General features: G+C 42.9%; 1 protein-coding gene across 1 annotated transcript in view; it reads left to right on the top strand.

Annotated features, from left to right (window-relative positions):
* LOC140201872 (electrogenic sodium bicarbonate cotransporter 4-like) overlaps positions 1-10,800 on the top strand; it is a 133,655-nt gene extending 122,855 nt beyond the window's left edge. Inside the window, exons 23-24 of the mRNA XM_072266624.1 lie at positions 5,015-5,085; positions 10,076-10,800. Of these exons, the coding sequence (XP_072122725.1) occupies positions 5,015-5,085; positions 10,076-10,241 (237 nt within the window). The 3' untranslated portion in view covers positions 10,242-10,800. The remainder of the gene's footprint in view (positions 1-5,014; positions 5,086-10,075) is intronic.
* The last annotated feature ends 12,222 nt before the right edge of the window (positions 10,801-23,022 follow it).

Raw genomic sequence — 23,022 nt, 5'->3', positions numbered from 1 at the left:
CTACCATCCACATACCAATCCAAGCTTCTCTTAAACGTTGAAATCAAAACGTTGCACCACTTAAGCTGGCAGCTTATTCCACATGCTCACAACGCTGAGTGAAGAAGTTTCCCCTCATGGTCCCCTAAAGCTTTTCACCTTTCACCCTTAACCCATGACCTCTAATTGTAGTCCCAGCTGTCAGTGGAAAAAGCCTGCTTGCATTTACCCTATCTATACTCCTCATAATTTTGTATACCTCTATCAAATCTCCCCTCAATCTTCTATGTTCCACAGAATAAAGTCCAAACTTATTCAATCTTTCCTGATAACTCGGGCCATTCACACCTGGTAACATCTTTGTAAACTTTCTCTGTACTCCTTCAACCTTATTTACATCTTTTCTGGCCAAGACTGCATACAATACTCCAAATTAGACTTCACCGACATCCTACACAACTTCAACATAACATCCCATCTCCTGCACTCAACACCGTGCGGTTAGGCTAGGATTAAATCAGTGGGCAACTGGGCAGTGTGGTTTAGTGGGCTGGAAAGTCCAGATCTGTGCTGTATCTCTAAGATTTTTTAAAAGACATTTCTATACAACTTGGTTTTTACATGTCCAGCCTTATTTGTTGCTCTGTCCCCTTGTTCATGACTCTCACTTCCAGTAAATATTTGAAGCTGCTGGCTGCAGATGGTAACCTCAGGAGACGAGAACTTCATGTCTTCATAAAGTATCAATATTTTTAGAAACAACAGTTTATCACTGATAAATTTGGATAACTTTCAATGTTTGTCAGAGCATGAAGGTTGCATTTATAATTGACAATCGCAACAATTATCATGACTGGACAACGAAACGTATTTAGAAGTTCACATGTCTTTGATGAGCAATGAATTGAGGCCCCCTGTTGTTTGGGATTCACCATGGATGTTGTGTCTGGGATATTGTCCCACCAGACAGGACTGTACGATATGGAGAGCAAGCTGTTGCACCGAATTATTTCACAAAGAAATCAAATAGAGGAAAGATTTGCGGGAACCAAGTCAGAACTTGTCCTAAAAGGAGTATTGCGAGCAGTTTTGAACACCTTATCTACAAAAAGATGTGCTGGCATTGGAGAGGGTTCGGAGGAGGTTCACAAGAATGAACTTGGAAATGAATAGGTTAACATATAGCTGTGTTTTTTGGCTCTGGGCCTATACTCGCTGGAGTTTAGAAGAATGAGACAGGTTCTCAGTGTAACCTATGGAATATCAAAAGGCCCAGATAGAGTGGATGTGGAGAGGATCTTCCCCAAGAGCAGGGGGGCACAGCCTCAGAATACAATAACATCTATTTAAAACAGATGAGGGGGAATTTCTTAAACCAGAGGGTGATGAATCTATGGAATTCATTGCCACAAATGACTGTGGAATCCAAGTCACTGGGTATTTTAAAGTGAAGGTTAATGGTTTCTTGATTAGTGAGAACATTAACAGTTACAGCGAGAAGGAAGGAGAATGAAGAGGGATAATATTTTGCCACTCTGGTGGCAAAAACAGGAAAACAGATTATTATCTAAATGGTGGCCCATTAGGAAAAGGGGAGGTACAACGAGACCTGGGTGTCATTATACACCAATCATTGAAAGTGGGCATGCAGGTACAGCAGGCGGTGAAAAAGGCGGATGGTATGCTGGCATTCATAGCAAGAGGATTCGAGTACAGGAGCAGGGAGGTACTATTGCAGTTGTACAAGGCCTTGGTGAGACCACACCTGGAGTATTGTGTGCAGTTTTGGTCCCCTAATCTGAGGAAAGACATTCTTGCCATAGAGGGAGTACAAAGAAGGTTCACCAGATTGATTCCTGGGATGGCAGGACTTTCATATGATGAAAGACTGGATCGACTAGGCTTATACTCGTTGGAATTTAGAAGATTGAGGGGGGATCTTATTGAAACATATAAAATCCTAAAGGGATTGGACAGGCTAGATGCAGGAAGATTGTTCCTGATGTTGGGGAAGTCCAGAACGAGGGGTCACAGTTTGAGGATAAAGGGGAAGCCTTTTAGGACCGAGATTAGGAAAAACTTCTTCACACAGAGAGTGGTGAATCTGTGGAATTCTCTGCCACAGGAAACAGTTGAGGTCAGTTCATTGGCTATATTTAAGAGGGAGTTAGATATGGTCCTTGTGGCTAAAGGGATCGGGGGTATGGGGGGAAGGCTGGTACAGGGTTCTGAGTTGGATGATCAGCCATGATCATATTGAATGGCGGTGCAGGCTCGAAGGGCCGAATGGCCTACTCCTGCACCTATTTTCTATGTTTCTATGTTTCTATATTGAATGGCACATGTAATTATACACATACAATACATAATATTGTATTACTATCACAGCAGACAGTGAAGAAAGCTAATGGCATGTTGGCCTTCATAACAAGGGGAATTGAGTATAAGAGCAAAGAGGTCCTTCTGCAGCTGTACAGGGCCCTGGTGAGACCACACCTGGAGTACTGTGTACAGTTTTGGTCTCCAAATTTGAGGAAGGACATTCTAGCTATTGAGGGAGTGCAGCGTAGGTTCACGAGGTTAATTCCCGGGATGGTGGGACTGTCATATGTTGAAAGATTGGAGCGACTGGGCTTGTATACACTGGAATTTAGAAGGATGAGAGGGGATCTGATTGAAACATATAAGATAATTAAGGGATTGGACACACTAGAGGCAGGAAACATGTTCCCAATGTTGAGGGAGTCTAGAACCAGAGGCCACAGTTTAAGAATAAGGGGTAGACCATTTAGAACGGAGTTGAGGAAAAACTTTTTCACACAGAGGGTTGTGGTTCTGTGCAATGCTCTGCCTCAGAAGTCAGTGGAGGCCAATTCTCTGGATTCTTTCAAGAAAGAGTTAGATAGAGCTCTTGAAGATAGCCGAGTCAAGGAATATGGGAAGAAGGCAGCAACAGGGTACTGATTGTGCATGATCAGCCATGATCACAGTGAATGGTGGTGCTGGCTCGAAGGGCTGAGTGGCCTACTCCTGCACCTATTGTCTAGTGTCTATTGTCTATAATGGTGGAGCAGACTCAATGAGCTGAATGGTCTAAGTCTGCTCCCATGTCTTATAAAAGATTAAATTCCACACACTGCTGGGACCAATTCCAACTCTTGTCATGAACTTCACTGTGTTGAATCTCGAGAATTCTCTGCTTTTGAGGACAGTAGAAGGCAGATCATTAGAATAGAATTTATTTAAATCTTACATCCATCCTACAACACGAGGGAATACAAATCTTAGCGCTATGACTCTGTCACAATGTACAGGCATGTGAATTTATAAGTCTAATGGCTTGTAGAAAAAAGCTATCCCGTAGCCTGTTGGTCCTGGCGGTAGCGTTACCATTTGCCAGATGAAACAACTGAAACAGTCTGTGGTTGGGATGACCAGTGCCCCCGCTTATCTTCCAGGCCTTCTTTCTGTACCTGCTGCTATAAGTGTCCTCAATGGAGGAAAGTTCGCATCCACAGATGTGCTGGGCTGTCCGTACCACTCTCTGCAGTGCCCAGCGATCAAGTTTGGTGCAGTTCCCGTACCAGGCGGTGATGAAGCCAGTCAGGATGCTCTCAATGGTGCCCCTGCAGAAGGTCTTGAGGATTTGGGGGCTCATGCTGAACTGCTTCAGTTTCCTGATGTGGAAGAGCCCCTGTTGTGTTTTTGTTTTGCCACGAAGCCAGTGTGCACAGTTGCTTTCTTTGCCGCGAAGCCGGCGTGTACAGTAAGTCTGTACCTTGCATGGAGATGGATAAATATTTAAAAGATTGAGCAATTGAGGGTTGTGGGAGACTAACACAGAGGAGGAACTGAAACTGACGTTGCACCTAATTTTCTGTTGTAAAGCTCAGGTTGAAAGGGCATAGTGCTGTTAAAAGAGAAAGTGCTGGAAATACTCAACAGGTCAGGCTGCATCAGCGGGAAGAGAAATGGAGTCAATGTCTCAGGTTGAGTATCCGTCATCGGAGGTGGAAAGCAGAGAAAGTGACCCTGGCAGGGCAATAGAAGATGAGGATGAAGCAAAAGTCAAACCATGAGGAACTATTTCTGAGGGAGCTCGGTCCTCGAAGAGGTCACAAAAATGGAGGTGGGGGGACGGTGAGTGGGACCAGATTACAGACGTACTGGGAGCAAGAATTGTGAATTTTTAATTGAGCTTATTGCCATCATGAGTGGCTGGACAAACCTGGGTTGTTTTCTCTGGAGCGACAGAGACTGAGGGGAGATCTGATAGGGGTTTATACGATTATGAGAGACATAGAGTAGACAGAGAGTATCTGTTTCCCAGGTTTGAAATGTCTAATACCAGAGGGCATGCATTGAAGGTGAGAGGGGACAGGTTCAAGGAGGATGTGAGTGGTAATTTTTTCACTCAGAGTGGTGGATGCCTGGAATGTACTGCCAGGTATGGTGGTAGAGGCAAATACATTAGAGGCATTTCTGTACAGTACTGTTCTGTGGTCTGTGTTTAAAGCAGGAGCCAGTATAGGTTGGTGAGCACAGAGGTGATGGGTGAAATGGAATCCTTACTGACTGCTGGCAGTACTTTCATAGAACTATGGAGAGAGGGGATTGATGGAAACCAGCTGAGATCTACGACATTGGATGTACAAACAGGGAATGTTGGAAACATAAACACAAGGGATTCTACAGATGCTGGAAATTCACATCAACTCACATGCACACAGTGCTCGAGCAACTTACGAGGTTAGGCAGCACCTATAGAGAGGAATAAACAGTCAGCACTTCAGGCTGAGACCTTTCATGATGAATGCAACACTCAGCATGTCAGGCAGCATCTGTAGAGAAAGAAATAGGTTTAATGTTTCATTTTGATGGTCATTCTGTTTCTCTCTCCACAAATGTTGCCTGAACCACTGGATATTTCCAGCACTCACTGTTTTTACTGCAGATTTGGCTTTTTTTGAGGTTCACCATGGAGCTTGTTTAATATAGTGAACGCACCTGATCCGTGAATGTGATTTGTTTCCAGGAGAAAGGTCCACCAATTGGAGCTGTACATGCTGAAGCATCACCAAGCAACTCTGATTCACTCGACCGCAGGTTGGTGTTAATTCCCCACTAATTTTCTGATGACTGATGACATGAATTATTGTTTTTCTCTCTCCACAGATGCTGCCTGACCTGCTGAGTATTTCCTGCATTTCTATATCTATTTCAGATTTTCATCATCTGCAGTATTATACTTCTCCAATTGTTGGCATTGTTGTAGCATTGTTTCTCTCTCTCTTTCTCCTTCTCTTTCTCTTTCCCTCTCCTCTCCCCCTCTCCTCTCTCTTCCCTCTCCTTTCCTTCTCCTCTCTCCTCTCTCTCCTCTCTCCTCCCTCTCCTCTCTCCTCCCTCTCCTCCCTCCTCCCTCTCCTCCCTCCTCCCTCTTCCCTCCTCCCTCTCCTCCCTCTCCTCTCTCTTCCCTCTCCTCTCTCTTCCCTCTCCTCTCTCTTCCCTCTCCTCTCTCTTTCCCTCTCCCTCCCCCCTCTCCCCCCATCTCCTCTCTCCCCTCTCCCCCCTCCCTCTCTTTCCCCATGGACTCATCCTCTAGACAAATCAGCTTTAACTGAGCACCGTCACTCAGCCAGAACCACCACCACTTGTGTCACACAGTCTGTCCTGTTCTCCATTCTATCTCAAACTCCCTCTTTGTTTCCCCCATGCCCTTCTCTGAAGGTCATAGACACAGTATACTGCATGGAAACTGACCCTGTGGGCCAACAGATCCACGTTTCCTGACAAGGGGACTCAGTCTGCTTGTCAGATGAGACTTATTGCTGTGAAACAACCTCAGGTTCTGGGGCTCCCTCCGGTGTGGTTGTAGGAGTCGAGTCTGGGTCTGCAGGAAGTGGTTCTGACAGCTCTTAGACTCCTTTCTTCTTCAACAATTGACTCTACTCTCCTCAACTGATCAATGTGTCATCTCCGGATGATATCAGATGGGATCTCCACTGTGTAGGACAGTGGCCCAGTTCTATCCTTGATCTTTCCAAGTATCCACTTTTGATCATCTCTGAAGTCCCTTGGCAAGGGCCGCTTGTCCGGAAGCATCGAACCTCCTTGTTTGAGGAGCCCTCAATTTGTCTCAGCTGTTTGTCCTGCATACTCCTTCTGAGATTGGGTTTGAAGAGATCCAAGTGTGAGTGCAAGGGACAACCCAGGAACAGCAATAGCTGGTGAGTTGTTGGTTGTGGAGTTTACTGCATTGCGATATGCAAGGAGGAAATTGATAAGCTTCTGATTCAGTGTTAATGTAGTTTGTTCTTCTGTCATTGCTCACAGTGTGTTCTTTCGATTCTGGACAAAGCTTTCCACCAAGCGATTTGTAGCTGGGTGGACTGGTGTGGATGTAAGATGTCTTATTCCATTCATTTTCAGGAATGACTGAGACTGTTCCGTAACAAACTCTGGTCCATTGTCACTGACTAGATGTTCTGGAACACCAATCCTTGAGAAGAGGCTTCTCAACACATCTACAGTGTACGAAGCTCCAGTGGGGGCTTTTGGGAACAATTCTGGCCACTTTGTAGCTGTATCCACTATTAACAAGAAATGTGTGCCCATGAATGGTCTGACAAAATCCATGTGAATCCTCTGCCAGGGCATTGCAGGGACGAAAAAGCTTTGCTCTTAGCATCTACTGGACATTGGCATCCCTAACAGTGCAAGGCAAAGTGTTGGTTCTGCCAATCTATCCCAGGCCACCAGACAAATTTTGAGCCAATGCTTTCATTTTGACCATACCAAGATGACCGGCGTATAGCTCCTCTAATACTTTAGTTCTCAGGTTGGAAGGCACATCAACTCTCAATCCCCTCATAAGGCAACCCCCTGTCAAGGGCAAGTTCAACCTGGCACTGGATAAATGAGGAACTGGAATTTCTGCTGCACATTCCAGCCATTTTGGGTGGCCATGTAGACTTGAGACAGTGTGGCTCTTTTCTGGTTTCCCTTTGGATCATTTCTGCCATAATGGGGAGACTTTTCATTTTTATTAGGGAAAATGCATCAAGAGGAATGTCCTCTTTTGTAAATTTTTCGGTATTTCCTTTTCCAAGGTTAAATCCATCAGCAGTCCCATGATAACTTGTCCTCTTGAATTCAATCTTGTAATTGTGTCCTCCAAGAAACAGAGCCAATTTCCGTATTCGTGCTGCTGCTGTTAGTAGAACACTCTTCTGTGGAGTGAAAATGGACACTAGTGGTGATGATCTGTAATGAGGGAAAACTCTCTCCCAAACAAGTACTGAGATAAAATGTTTTACACCCAAAGTCAGACTCGAGGCCTCTCTGTCCATCTGTGCATAATTTTTCTCTGCAGCGGTAAGGGAACGTGACGCAAAGGAAGTGGGCGTTCACTTCCGTCATTCATAATATGTGACGTGACTGCACCTATACCATAAGGAGAGGTGTTACAGGCAAGCTTCACTGGACAATGTGGATTATAATGTGTGAATACATCAACAGAGAGTGGTGAATCTGTGGAATTCTCTGCCACAGGAAACAGCTGAGGCCAGTTCATTGGCTATATTTAAGAGGGAGTTAGATATGGCCCTTGTGGCTATGGGGATCAGGGGGTATGGAGGGAAGGCTGGTGCAGGGTTCTGAGTTGGATGATCAGCCATGATCATAATAAATGGTGGTGCAGGCTCGAAGGGCCGAATGGCCTACTCCTGCACCTATTTTCTATGTTTCTATGTTTCTATTAGTGCTCTTTTCAAACTGCAACTTGATGTCTTCTTTTTCTCTTCCCTGTGCGGTCCATTTATTTTTGTCTGCCTGACATGCTCTTTGTAAGTGTCCTACATTGTTGCATTTTCTGCAGGCTTCACCTTTAAACCTGCATTCGTCTGGTAAATGTGGGCACTTGCCACAACGGTAACACACATTGTTTGGCCAGGCAGGTTTCCATTTAGACTTTGCAATTTTGTTCACGCTTACTTTCACTCTGGACTACAGCTCAATTGCTGCTGTTTACGTTGATACAGCAATTTCCACTGCTCTTTTAAATGTGAGTTGTGCTTCAGTTAGGAGCCATTTTTGAATGCTTTCTTGTAAAATTCCACAAACTAAACAATCTCTCAGTGCATCGTTAAGCCCATCACTGAGCTGATAATGCTTGGCCACTTGGGCTGAAATGGACTCCCCTTCCCTTTTATTCCACTTAGGAAACCTAAAGCATGCTGCAATAAACAATGGTTTTGGTTTTAAGTGTTCCCACATTACATTTACAATATTAGCAAAGCTCATTTTGACGGTTTGGTTGGAGCAGTTAAACTTCTAAGCAAACTGTGTGGTTTTCCACCAAATGTACTCAGAAAAGCTGGCGCTCGTTTCTGACCAACTATTCCACTGGGTTTAAAATACTGCTCAGTTTGTTCAGTATACATCAACCTGTTGCACAACATCTGTTGTGTAATCGAACACATCTATCTTTCCGATGTAGCCAGCTAGTTCTGCTTTTATTATTTATTGTTATGATCCTCAGTACTCACTGTTTCTGACCCCAAGAAGTTTGTTGGTTTTCTGCCTTTTTTAAAAAACTGGCCACTTTTCTCCTTCTTCCGGAGAAACATGTGTTGTGCTTTTTATTAAACTCGAACAACTCTCTCTTTCCCCCTTGCAAAGAAGAAAAAAATGTGCTGTGGTTCAACAGGTAGGTCGTCACCTCGATTCGATTTACAATTGATTCGTCACCACTATTATGTTTTGTATCTCCAAAAACTAATCAAAAGGGAAACATGGGAGCTGGGGGAAATGTGTCTGATTAGTTTTACTTTCTTTAGTGAGGAGCTCCTCATATGATAAGTCTTTCAATCCCAGAATCATTTTCGTGAATTTCCTTTGAACCCCTCCAATGTCAGCACATCCCTTCTTAGATAAGGGGCCCAAAACTGCTCAAAGACTGCCTCACGCTATATGAGCCCCTTGTGATCTTACAAAATCACCCTTCAGTTTCCTACACTCCAAAGAACAAAGTCCCAGCCTGCCCAACCTCTCCATATAAGCCAGTCCCTCGAGTCCAGGCAATACTCTTGTGAACCTTTTCTGCACTCTTTCCATCTTAGGAGCATCTTTCCTATAGCAGGGAATGCAGAACCCGAATACAATATTTCCATTGTGTCCTCACCAACATCTTGAACAACTGTCACATACTGTCAGCCCTAATGTGCAATATCTCAACCCCTATACTCAGTGCCCTGACTGATGAAGGCCACAATGCCAACAGGCTTCACCACCCTGCCTTCTTGTTTGATAAGTAACTCTTCCCAGTTCTGCTGAAATTTGATTGATGATGCGGTCTTAATGTTGCTTCTCTCTACAGGTGCTATCCATCCTCCTAGAGTCATGGAGTCATAGAAAATTACAGCACTGAAGCAGGCCCTTCAGCCCATCTAGTCTGTACCAAACCATTTAAACTACCTACTCCCATCGACCTGCACCAGGACCATAGCCCTCCATACCCCTACCATCCATGTACCTGTCCAAACTTCTCTTAAGCATTGAAATCAAGCTTGCATGCACCACTTGTACCAGCAGTTCATTCCACACACTCTAGACATTCTGAGTGAAGAGGTTTCCCCTCATGTTCCTCTTAAACTTTTCACCTTTCACCCTTAACCCATGACCTCTGGTTGTAGTCCCACCCAACATCAGTAGAAAAAGCCTGCTTGCATTTACCCTGTTTATACCCCTCATAATTTTGTACACCACAATCAGATCTCCTCTGCGTTCCAAGGAATTAAGTCCTAACCTATTCAATCTTGACTTATAACTCAGGTCATCCAGACTTGGCAACATCTTTGTAAATTTTTGCTGTACTCTTTCAGCCTTATTTACATCTTTCCTGTAGGTAGGTGACCAAAACTGCACACGATACTCCAAATTAGGCTTCACCAGTGTTTTACACAATTTCCTGTTTCCTGCGTCTTCTGTTTTTATTATTTCAGAGTCTCAGTAAATGTAGCTTGTCATATTTCAAAGACTTGTTTAGTACTGTTCCAGAACAAAGAGAATAATATTTCTATTCTGAATCTCTTGGCAGTATAACTTTACACCTCAAGATATCCTGCCCATCCTCTCCTGCTTTCAGCTACTCGCGGAATGCCATTTGCCCAGTTCCACAGTTTAAGATAGAAATGGAGTCTGATTATGAAGACGTAGACGCAGAAAAGGCTCGGAGAGACCAGGGCGGCGAAACTACTTTGTAGCTTGTTCAGCTGCGGCTTCAGCCTTGCAACAGGTCCCACTGGGGAGACTTTGCTAGCACCCGGACCTCGCGTACTGCTGACGAGCTGACAGCGTTTGCGTGCGTTAACCCTCCTGAGAACCACACTTTGTCCAGATCTGAGTGTTTTATTGCAAGCGAAGACTTCAACGCATCTGTGCCGTGCTTTCAATGTGCTGTGTAAAATATGCTTCAAAGGACAAAGACATTATTATTAAAAGTTTAGTAAACAACAGGTAGTGCCAATCAGATGAGATTGCAACATATTACAAGACATTCCAGGAATTAGGAAGTTGCTTTGAAGCAATTGTAAGTTCACTTTCGACATTTAACGATGTTATAAAGTGGTTGATCCAAGACTTATGTATATGAATCCTTTGCCATCGTTTTGCCTATCTTTCCTTCGTGGGTTCCACACTGTTGAAAGCGGGTTTTGCTCTGTTCATGTATGCAGGGTTCATTTGATGGTGAGAGCAACTTTCTGCTTTTACGAAAATGTGTTTTTTGAATTATTTTGCACTTTGCGCAGGGTAGACATAAGTTAGACAGTGTAAGATGGGTAGCTGTTAACTATTTGATTGATTTTAATGTAAAAACTTTAAAAGTTCCTAGACTGTAGTTGTTTCATTTGATGTCGATTCACATTTATTCCTATTTAAGTGCTACAGAAGTGGAAATACTTGATCAAGATTATTGACAGATTAAGATTGCTCTACAAGAAAATCAAACATGTTTTTCTTTACTCTTTTTTAATTTGTTTTGTAATTGATGTATTTAAAATAATGTTGTTCTGCAAGAAGTACAAACTAGTGCAGCAAGCCTTCCGAATTTTACCTTCATGCTGATACAAGCATCTCAAACACTGAGGAATCCATTCAAATATTCTTACCAATAGATCTCATTGCTTAGTTTTTAATTTGATTCAAAACCTTATCTCCAAGTATATGGATACTTTCAATTGAGACTGAAAATATACTTGATAATGACTTTTGAGCTCAATTAGTGAACAAATTTCAGAGAGGAAACCAGCTTATGTATATATTCAGCAACACAGAGAAAATGCTGGAGGAACTCAGCTGGCCAGGCAGCATCTATGGAAAAGAGTAAACAGTCGGCTTTTCAGGTTTCTTCAGAACCAGAAAGGAAGGGGAGAAGCCAGAGTAAGAGGGTGAGGGGAGGGGAGGAAGAAATACAAGGTAGCAGGTGATAAGTGAAACCTGGAGTAAAGACTTGGGAAGTTGATCAGTGAAAGAGAAAAGATAAAGAGCTGGAGGAGGTGGAATCTGATAGGAGATGGTAGAACACCATGAGCAGGTAAGGAGACAAGGTGATCAAAAGAAACAGGAATGGGGAATAGTGAAGGTAGCGATTACCAGAAGTTTGAGAAATCGATGATCATGTCATTGGGTTGGAGGCCTGATCTCCTCTCACTTTATCTCCTTACCTGCCCATCACCTCCCTCAGGTCCTCCTCCCTCTTCCCTTTCTTCCATGGTCTTCCACCCTCTCCGTTCAGGTTCTCCCTCCTCCAGCCCTTTATCTCTTTCACCAGTCAAACTTCCCAGCTCTTTACTTCACTCCCCCCGCTCCTCTCTCGGTTTCACCTATCACCTACCATCTTGTACTTCTTCCTCCCGTCCCCCCACCTTCTCACTCTGATTTCTCCCCTTCCTTTCCAATCCTGAAGAGGGGTCTCAGCCCAAAACGTCAACTGTTTACTCTGTTCTGTGGACGCTGCCTGACCGGCTGAGCTCCTCCAGCATTTTGTGTGCACTGATTTGGATTTCCAGCCTCCGCAGGTTTCCTCATGTTTGTTAAGCATACACTTAGTGGTCACTTTATTAGGTACCTCCTGTATCTAAGCTTTTAAGTTCTGCTAACAATGAGTGTAGATGCAACGTGACTGGAGAGTGTAAAGCCAGTATTTTAACTATATAACCATATAACAATTACAGCATGGAAACAGGCCATCTCAGCCCTTCTAGTCCGTACCGAACGCTTACTCTCACCTAGTCCTACTGACCTGCACTCAGCCCATGACCCTCCATTCCTTTCCTGTCCATATAGCTATCCAATTTAACTTCAAATGACAACATCGAACCTGCCTCAACCACTTCTGCTGGAAGCTCGTTCCACACAGCTACCACTCTCTGAGTAAAGAAGTTCCCCCTCATGTTACCCCTAAACTTTTGCCCTTTAACTCTCAACTCATGTCCTCTTGTTTGAATCTCCCCCACTCTCAATGGAAAAAGCCTATCCACGTCAACTCTATCTATACCCCTCATAATTTTAAATACGTCTATCAAGTCCCCCATCAATCTTCTATGCTCCAAAGAATAAAGACCCAACTTGTTCAACCTTTCTCTGTAACGTAGGTAATGAAACCCAAGTAACATTCTAGTAAATCTTCTCTGTACTCTCTCTATTTTGTTGACATCTTTCCTATAATTCGGTGACCAGAACTGTACACAGTACTCCAAATTTGGCCTTAACAATGCCTTGTACAATTTTAACATTACATCCCAACTCCTATACTCAATGCTCTGATTTATAAAGGCCAGCATACCAAAAGCTTTCCTCACCACACTATCCACATGAGATTCCACCTTCAGGGAACTATGCACCAACTATGCACCATTATTCCTAGATCCCTCTGTTCTACAGCATTCTTCAATGTCCTGCCATTTACCATGTATGTCCTATTTTGATTAGTCCTACCAAAATGTAGCACCTCACATTTATCAGCATTAAACTCCATCTGCCATCTTTCAGCCCACTCTTCTAACTGGCCTAAATCTCTCTGCAAGCTTTGAAAACCTACTTCATTATCCACAACTCCACCTATCTTAGTATCCTCTGCATACATACTAATCCAATTTACCAACCCATCATCCAGATCATTAATGTATATGACAAACAACATTGGACCCAGTACAGATCCCTGAGCCACACCATTAGTCACCGGCCTCCAATCTGACAAACAGTTATCCACCTCTACTCTCTGGTGTCTCCCATCCAGCCACTGCTGAATCCATTTTACTAATTCAATATTAATACCTAATGATTGAACCTTCCTAACTAACCTTCCGTGTGGAACCTTGTCAAAGGCCTTACTGAAGTCCATATAGACAACATCCACCACTTTACCCTCGTCAACTTTCTTAGTAACCTCTTCAAAAAATTCAATAAGATTTGTCAAACATGACCTTCCACATACAAATCCATGTTGACTGTTCCTAATCAGACCCTGTCTATCCAGATAATTATATGTACCATCTCTAAGAATACTTTCCATCAACTTACCCAACACTGTCATCAAACTCACAGGCCCATAATTGCTACGTTTACTCTTAGAACCCTTTTTAAACAATGGAACAACATGAGCAATACACTAGTCCTCTGGCACCATCCCTGTTTCTAATGACAGTTGAAATATTTCTGTCAGAGCCCCTGCTATTTCCACACCAACTTCCCTCAAGGTCCTAGGGAATATCCTGTCAGGACCCAGAGACTTATCCACTTTTATATTCCTTAAAAGCGCCAGTACTTCCTCTTCTTTAATCATCATAGTTTCCATAACTACCCTACCTGTTTCCCTTACCTTACACAATTCAATATCCTTCTCCTTAGTGAATACTGAAGAAAAGAAATTGTTCAAAAGCTCCCCCATCTCTTTTGGCTCCACACATAGCTGTCCACTCTGATTCTCTAAGGGACCAATTTTATCCCTCACTATCCTTTTGCTATTAATATAACTGTAGAAACCCTTTGGATTTATTTTCACCTTACTTGCCAAAGCAACCTCGTATCTTCTTTTAGCTTTTCTAATCTCTTTCTTAAGATTCTTTTTACATTCTTCATATTCCTCGAGCACCTGATTTACTCCAAGCTGCCTATATTTATTGTAGATCCCTCTCTTTTTCTGAACCAAGTTTCCAATGTCCCTTGAAAACCGTGGCTCTCTCACACTATTAACCTTTCCTTTCAACCTAACAGGAACATAAAGATTCTGTACCCTCAAAATTTCACCTCTAAATGACCTCCATTTCTCTATTACATCCTTCCCATAAAACAAATTGTTCCAATCCACTCCTTCTAAATCCTTTCACATCTCCTTAAAGTTAGCCTTTCTCCAATCAAAAATCTCAACCCTGGGTCCATAATTATACTGAAACTAACAGCATTGTGATCACTGGACCCGAAGTGCTCCCCAACACATACCTCCATCACCTGACCTATCTCATTTCCTAACAGGAGATCCAACACTGCCCCTTCTCTAGTTGGTACCTCTATGTATTGCTGCAAAAAACTATCTTGTACACATTTTACAAACTCCAAACCATCCAGCCCTTTTACAGTATGGGCTTCCCAGTCTATGTGTGGAAAATTAAAATCTCCCACAATCACAACCTTGTGCTTACTACAGATATCTGCTATCTCCTTACAAATTTGCTCCTCCAATTCTTGCTCCCCATTTGGTGGTATATAATACACCCCTATAAGCGTTACTACACCTTTCTCATTCCTCAATTCCACCCAAATAGCCTCCCTAGACGTGCCCTCTAATCTATCCTGCCAGAGCACCACTGTAATATTTTCTCTGACAAGCAATGCAACACCTCCCCCTCTTGTCCCTCCAATTCTATCACACCTGAACCAATGAAATCCAGGAATATTTAGTTGCCAATCACACCCCTCCTGCAACTATGTTTCACTAATAGCTACCACATCATACTTCCAGGTATCAATCCATGCTTTAAGCTCATCCGCCTTTCTTATAATGCTCCTAGCATTAAAATAAATGCATTTTAGAAATTTTCCACCTCTTACTCTGTTTATCACTAACAGTGCAAACAATTTTACTATTTTCTTTTTCCTCCTTCGCCCCTACATCTGTTCCTACACTTTGGTTCCCCTCCTACTTTGTATCTAGTTTAAATCCACTAGAGCCTCTCTAGCAAACCTACCTGCAAGAATACTTGTCTCCCTCCAGTTCAGATGTAAACCGTCCCACTGGAACAGGCCCCAGTTTCCCTGTAAAACTGCCCAATTATCTATAAATCTGAAGCCTTCCCTCCTGCACCATGTCTTCAGCCACGTGTTGATTTTAGAAACATAGAAACATAGAAAATAGGTTCAGGAGTAGGCCATTCAGCCCTTCGAGCCTGCAACGCCATTTATTATGATCATGGCTGATCATCCAACTCAGAACCCCGCCCCAGCCTTCCCTCCATACCCCCTGACCCCCGTAGCCACAAGTGCCATATCTAACTCCCTCTTAAATATAGCCAATGAACTGGCCTCAACTGTTTCCTGTGGCAGAGAATTCCACAGATTCGCCACTCTCTGTGTGAAGAAGTTTTTCCTAATCTCGGTCCTAAAAGGCTTCCCCTTTATCCTCAAACTGTGGCCCTTCGTTCTGGACTTCCCCAACATCGGGAACAATCTTCCTGCATCTAGCCTGTCCAATCCCTTTAGGATTTTATACGTTTCAATCAGATCCCCCCTCAATCTTCTAAATTCCAACGAGTACAAGCCCAGTTCATCCATTCTATCTTCATATGAAAGTCCTGCCATCCCAGGAATCAATCTGGTGAACCTTCTTTGTACTCCCTCTATGGCAAGGATGTCTTTCCTCAGATTAGGGGACCAAAACTGCACACAATACTCCAGGTGTGGTCTCACCAAGGCCTTGTACAACTGCAGTAGTACCCCCCTGCTCCTGTACTCGAATCCTCTCGCTATAAATGCCAGCATACCATTCGCCTTTTTCACCGCCTGCTGTACCTGCATGCCCACTTTCAATGACTGGTGTATAATGACATCCAGGTCTCGTTGCACCTCCCCTTTTCCTAATTGGCCACCATTCAGATAATAATCTGTTTTCCTATTTTTGCCACCAAAGTGGATAACTTCACATTTATCCACATTAAATTGCATCTGCCATGAATTTGCCCACTCACCCAACCTATCCAAGTCACCCTGCATCCTCTTAGCATCCTCCTCACAGCTAACACTGCCGCCCAGCTTCGTGTCATCCGCAGACTTGGAGATGCTGCATTTAATTCCCTCATCCAAGTCATTAATATATATTGTAAACAACTGGGGTCCCAGTACTGAGCTTTGCGGTACCCCACTAGTCACCGCCTGCCATTCTGAAAAGGTCCCGTTTATTCCCGATTCTTTGCTTCCTGTCTGCTAACCGATCCTCCATCCACATCAATACCTTACCCCCAATACCGTGTGCTTTAAGTTTGCACACTAATCTCCTGTGTGGGACCTTATCAAAAGCCTTTTGAAAATCCAAATATACCACATCCACTGGTTCTCCCCTATCCACTCTACTAGTTACATCCTCAAAAAATTCTATGAGATTCGTCAGACATGATTTTCCTTTCACAAATCCATGCTGACTTTGTCCGATGATTTCACCGCTTTCCAAATGTGCTGTTATCACATCTTTGATAACTGACTCCAGCAGTTTCCCCACCACCGACGTTAGGCTAACCGGTCTATAATTCCCCGGTTTCTCTCTCCCTCCTTTTTTAAAAAGTGGAGTTACATTAGCCACCCTCCAATCCTCAGGAACTAGTCCAGAATCTAACGAGTTTTGAAAAATTATCACTAATGCATCCACTATTTCTTGGGCTACTTCCTTAAGCACTCTAGGATGCAGACCATCTGGCCCTGGGGATTTATCTGCCTTCAATCCCTTCAATTTACCTAACACCACTTCCCTTCTAACAAGTATTTCGCTCAGTTCCTCCATCTCACTGGACCCTCCGTCCCCTACTATTTCTGGAAGATTATTTATGTCCTCCTTAGTGAAGACAGAACCAAAGTAATTATTCAATTGGTCTGCCATGTCCTTGCTCCCCATAATCAATTCACCTGTTTCTGTCTGTAGGGGACCTACATTTGTCTTTACCAGTCTTTTCCTTTTTACATATCTATAAAAGCTTTTACAGTCAGAAGAAATTACACTACCAAATAAAATAGCCACTGAGTGTATGTTTGTGGTCTTCTGCTGCTGTAGCCAATCAACTTCAAGGTTCAATGTGTTGTATATTCAGAGAAGCTCTTCTGCACACCACCATTGTAACACATGGTTATTTGAGTTTGCTGTCGCCTTCCCATCAGCTTGAACCAGTTTGACCATTCTCTTCTGATTTCTCTCATAAACAAGGCACTTTAACCCACAGAACTGCCGCTCACTAGGTGGTTTTTTTTTTTGCACCATTCTCTGTAAAATCTAGAAACTGTTGTGTGTGAAAATCCCAGGAGATCAGCAGTTTCTAGGATACTCAAACCACCCCATCTGGCACCATCAATCATTCCATGGTCAAAGTCGCTTAGATCACATTTCAGAATCAGAATTAGAATCAAGTTTAATATCACTGGTATATGTTATGAGATTGTTGACTTTCTTCCCATTCTTATGTTTGAAGAACAGCTGAATCTCTTGATCATGTTTGCATTGAGTTGATTAGCTGATTAGATATTTGCATTAACGAGCAGGTGTGCAGGTGTACCTAATAAATCAGCCACTGACTATACATACTGTATATAACAAAGCTCTCACCATGGTCTACCCAATTGCAAAGGGTGAATTGTTTCAGTTCCTGCATCTTGAGTACTTGGTATGGTTTTTGATACAACTGGTGTTGTTGGAGATAGAAGATCAAGTGTATCTGGAGTTTTGTTAACGCTTGTGAAAGTAATTCTTCAGCAGGTGCTGAACAAGTTTAACCATAAGGAATGTGGTTTTGCGAATTAGCTGAAACTGGCAATATAAGAAGAAATCAGTAATGATTTCTGTTACACAGGCTTAAGGTGTCTTTCATCTTGTTTCAGGCTGACTTTTCCAAAAGAAATACTTTTTTTTAATTTAGTAACACAGCACAGTCACAAGCCTTTCCAGCCCATAAGCCCATGTGACCAATTAGTCTACTAACCTGTACATCTTTGGAATGTGGGAGGAAAGCAGAGCACCTGGAGGAAACCCTCGCGGGCACAGGGAGAACATACAAACTCCTTACAGGCAGCGTCGGAACTGAACCCAGCTGGCTGGTGCGGTAATATTGCTCGCTAACCGCTACTCTACCATGTTGCACCATCTACCAAGACTGTGGAGCTGTTTCCTTTGGAAGCCCGCAACCTATCATGCTTTCATCTGCTGTGTTTTCTTAAACTTTAGTGGTATAGTGGCACTGCTAGGTAATCCACGACCTCACGGTGTTGGACACCCAGGTTCAACCCTGACCTCGGGTGCTGTCTGAATGTGGGGAGAATAGGAAAATGGGATTAACGTGCTGCAGATTTAGTGTAAATGTATGATTGATGGTCAGCATGGACTCGATGGGCTGAAGAGCCTGCTTCTGTGCTGTCCCTCTCTGGGGGGATAGGGGTTTGATGCTTTAGCTGCCGTCTTTGGGTGAGCAATTGGTTAGTTTTTGTGCGAGGAAAAGGTCTATGAGTAACACACATCAAAGTTGCTGGTGAACACAGCAGGCCAGGCAGCATCTCTAGGAAGAGGTACAGTTGACGTTTCAGGCCGAGACCCTTCACCAGCAACTTTGATGTGCGTTGCTTGAATTTCCAGCATCTGCAGATTTCCTGTTGTAAAAGTTTGTGAGTGTTGTTTCTTTTTTCATGCAGGAGGGGGCCTCAAGGACTTCCATCATTTTCTGTATTGTATGCCTATCTGGAGAAGACGAATCTCAGAGTCATATTCTGGGTACATACTTTAATAATAAAATAAACCACTGAACCTTTGAATGGGGTCCCAACCATGTCCATGGCATAATAAAGGTTGGGAACCCCTGCTCCAAAACCTCTATAAATGAGGTAAGAATTGGAAATAATTCAGAAAATGTGTAGCTCGAATGGTTGATGGTTGGGTTGAGTTGTTCTTCAAAATTGGCAAGGTAAGGATTGGTTATAAACAACAGCATGAGGCACTTTGATAACTTTCCATTCTCAGACTATTGGGAGGAGTTTTGGACCCTTTACCCAAGAAAGAATATGCTGGTATTAGAGAGGGTCCGGAGAAGGTTCATGAGAATGATCCCAGGAGTGAAAGGGTTAACATAATATGGCTCTGGGCCTGTACTCATTGGAGTTCAGAAGAAAGGGGGGGGGGATCTCATTGAAACCTATTGAATATTGAAAGCAACACTCACCCTATGCTAGAGGAACTCAGCAGACCAGGCAGCATCTATGAAAGAGAGTGAACAGTCGATGTTTCAGGCTGAGTTCCTTCACCAGATCTCTACTGAAAAGGCTTAGATAGGGTGAAAATGGAGAGGATGTTTCCTATAGTAAGGGAGTATAGGAGCAGAGGGCACAGTCTCAGAATTGTAGGAAGTCCCTTTGGAACAGAGATAAGTAGGAATTTATTTGGCCAGAGAGTGGTGAATCTGAGAAATTCATTGCTACAGATAGCTGTGGAGGCCAAGTCACTGGGTATATTGAAAGCATAGGTTCCTAATCAGTCAGGGCATCAAAGATTACAGGGAAATGGCAGGAGAATGGAGTCAAAAGGGAAAATAAATCAGCCATGATGTAATGGCAGAGCAGAATGGCCTAATTCTGCTCCTAATTCTTAGGGTCTGCATGATATTGTAGCTACTGTACTTGTTGTTCAAACATTACAAAATATTTGGAGGATGAACAGGTCAGGGTACTGTATCAATATTTGGAGGAATGGATGAATGATTGAAGATTTAAATCTAGATTCTATTGTGAGATTAAATTCAGTTGATTATGTAAATCTGGTGCAAATGCATGCTTGGCTCAATAATGTCCTTCAAGGAAGCCTTGCTTAACCTATTGGCCTATATGTGACTTCAAACCCACCATTTGTGGGAGAATCATAACCAATCTAAGAAATAAGTCCTGGGTCATTCATTCACAAAACAAGGTTCATACCAGTTCAATTTTGCGTGGTATTAACAATCTCAATTCCATACGTGGAGTACTGTGTTCAGTTCTGGTTGTCTCATTATAGGAAGGATGTGGAAACTTTAGAGAAGGAGCAGATTTACCCAGATGCTGCCTGGATTAAAGAGCATGTTTTATGCAGGTGTTGAGTGAACTCGGGATATTTTCTTTGGAGCAAAGGAGGATAAGAGGTGACTTGACAGAGGTATGGAAGATGATAAGAGGCAGATCGAGTGGACGGTCACAGATTATTTTTTCCCAGGGCAGAAATGGCTAATATGAGGAGGCACAATTTTAAGATGATTGGAAAAAAAGTGGGGGGGTGCGTGAGAGGCAAGTTTTTTACACAGACAGTGGTGGGTATGTGGAACACCCTGCCAAGGATTGTGGTAGAAGCAGATACAATAAGGACATTTAACAGACTCTTAGGCATGTGGATGGTAGAAAGACGGAGGGTTATGTAAGAGAAAAAGGTTTCAATTGATCTTAGAGTAGGTGCATACTGTGCTTCAGTGTTCCACATCCTATGTTTAATTCCTTGCAGTAGGTGGAAATTTATTTGTGGAGATACTGCGCGGAATAGGCTCTTCTGGACCTTTGAGAGATTGCTGCCCAGCAATCCTCCAATTTAATCCTAGCCTAATCACGGGACAATTTACAACGACCATTTAACCTACTAACCGGTATTTCTTTGGACTGTGGAAGGAAACCTGGGCACCTGGAGGAAACCCATGCTGACTGCGGAGAACATACAAACTCCTCAGGGGCAGCTATGGATGTGAACGGTTTCCCCTTCAATAAACTTGCCCTGTGCTGATCTCAGATATTTTCTGTTAAATATGTTTCTTAAATCCAGTGATCAGTGTCAGGTAGGTGAGCAAGTGGAGTCAGCTGCTGTACACTTCCTAGAGCAAATCTAACCTGCAGGATGCAAATCTGTTGATTTGCATCATTACGCTGAGGTGAGCACACCTGGTTCCAAAAATGTCCTCGATACCGATGACTCCATTGACCTAATGAAAATCAAGTAAAAAACATGCAGACGCTTGGAAATCTGAAATCTAATCAGGAAATTGCGGCAAAGCTCAGTAGGTCAGGCAGCTTCTGTGGAGAGAGAAACAGACAGTACATCAGGTCTGAGGCCTTGTGTTTAATTCTGATTTCCAGCATCTAATGTTTTATTGGATCTAGTTTGTTGTGTTTGAGATTTTTTTTCTTGTGCCTGGGTTAGTACACATCGATGGGCTGGAATCCATAACAAAGTTCAACATAACTTTATTATCAAAATACATAGTCACCAAGCACAAACTTGAGATTCATTTTCTTGTGGGCACACTGGGCATTCAACAAGTGTGCAAAAGACAATAACGTGTGCAAATAAAGAAAGAATGAAATAATAATGATAAATAAATAAGCAATAAATATTGAGAACATGAGCTGAAGAGTCCTTGAAAATTAATCCATAAGCGGCGAGGGTATTTTGGTGATGGGGCGAGTGATGTTATCCCCTCTGGTTCAAGAGCCTGATGGCTGAGGGTAATAACTGTACAAACTTGTAAGCGGAGTGTTAATGCTGAGGGAGTGTTGGGTTATTAGAGTCATAGGGCACTACAGCACAGAAACAGATCATTCAGTCCATCTAGTCCATTCTGAACTATTATATTGTCATTGACCTTATTCTGGACTGTAGCCCTCCATTCCCCTCCCATCCATCTACCTGTCTAAACTGCTCTTAAATGTGGAAATCAAACCCACATCCACCATTTCAGCTGGCAGCTTGTTCCACGCTCCCACCACCCTATGAGTGAAAAGGTTCTTCCTCAGGTTCTCCTTAAACATTTCAACTTTCACCCTTCACCTATGATCGCTAGTTCTAGTCTCACTCAACCTCAGCTGAAGAAGCCTGCTTGCATTTATACCCCTCATAATTTTGTAGACCTCTATCAAATCTCCCCTTTTTCTTTATGCTCTAGGGAATAAAGTCCTAATAAATTCAATCTGCCCCTGTAACTCAGTTCCTCAAGTCCTGGCAATATTCTTGTAAATTTTCTCTGTACTCTTTCAGTCTTATGGCTATCTTTCCTGCAGCACACAATACTCCACTGTTGGCCTCCAGAACATTCCTCAAAAGCTGAAACAAGCTCTAAATCTCATCCAACACTTTAGGAACAGCATCTTCCCCTCTTGACTTCTGATTTGACCATGAACCTTTGAACACTACCTCATTAGTTGTCTCAACCAACCTCAATTGCTCACTTGTATTGTTGGTACTCTCCTTTGAAGGTTAATTTTAGAGGAGCTCACAAGGTCACCCAGAGAGCAGCAAGAGTTAAAATTAGTACATTGTATACAAAACCTCTACAATAAGGCAATGGATAAATGCAAAAATTATTATTAGTAGTAAATTTGTTGTCTTCTTTTGAACGTTAAGATGACTTTGTCTATGATTAGTGTAGACCAGGGGGTTCCCAAACTGTTTTATGTCATGGACCCTTCTTTGGACCCCATGTTGGGCACCCCTGGTGTAGACTAATGGTTGTATTACTGGCCCTAGAAGTCCAGAGGTCTGGAAGAATGATCCAAAGAAAATGAGTTCAAGTCCAACCATGGCAAAAGCTACACTCAGTTATTTAAATTGTTCTGCAATATTTTTGCACCCTGATGCTTTTGCGATCCCAAGCTTCTTCAGAAGTCAAGAATGAAGCATAACTTGTTAGTTATGATCATATATTAAGTGTACACGAGCGGGGAAGAAGGGGAGAGAGTAAAAAGTAGTCATGGTCTTCTCATACTAAGACTAGAGGTAACATAAATTCCATTGAC

The sequence above is a fragment of the Mobula birostris genome, chromosome 8 (assembly GCF_030028105.1).
Source record: "Mobula birostris isolate sMobBir1 chromosome 8, sMobBir1.hap1, whole genome shotgun sequence".
NCBI classification, from domain to species: Eukaryota; Metazoa; Chordata; class Chondrichthyes; order Myliobatiformes; family Myliobatidae; genus Mobula; species Mobula birostris.
This window is presented reverse-complemented; position numbering and strand designations above follow the sequence as displayed.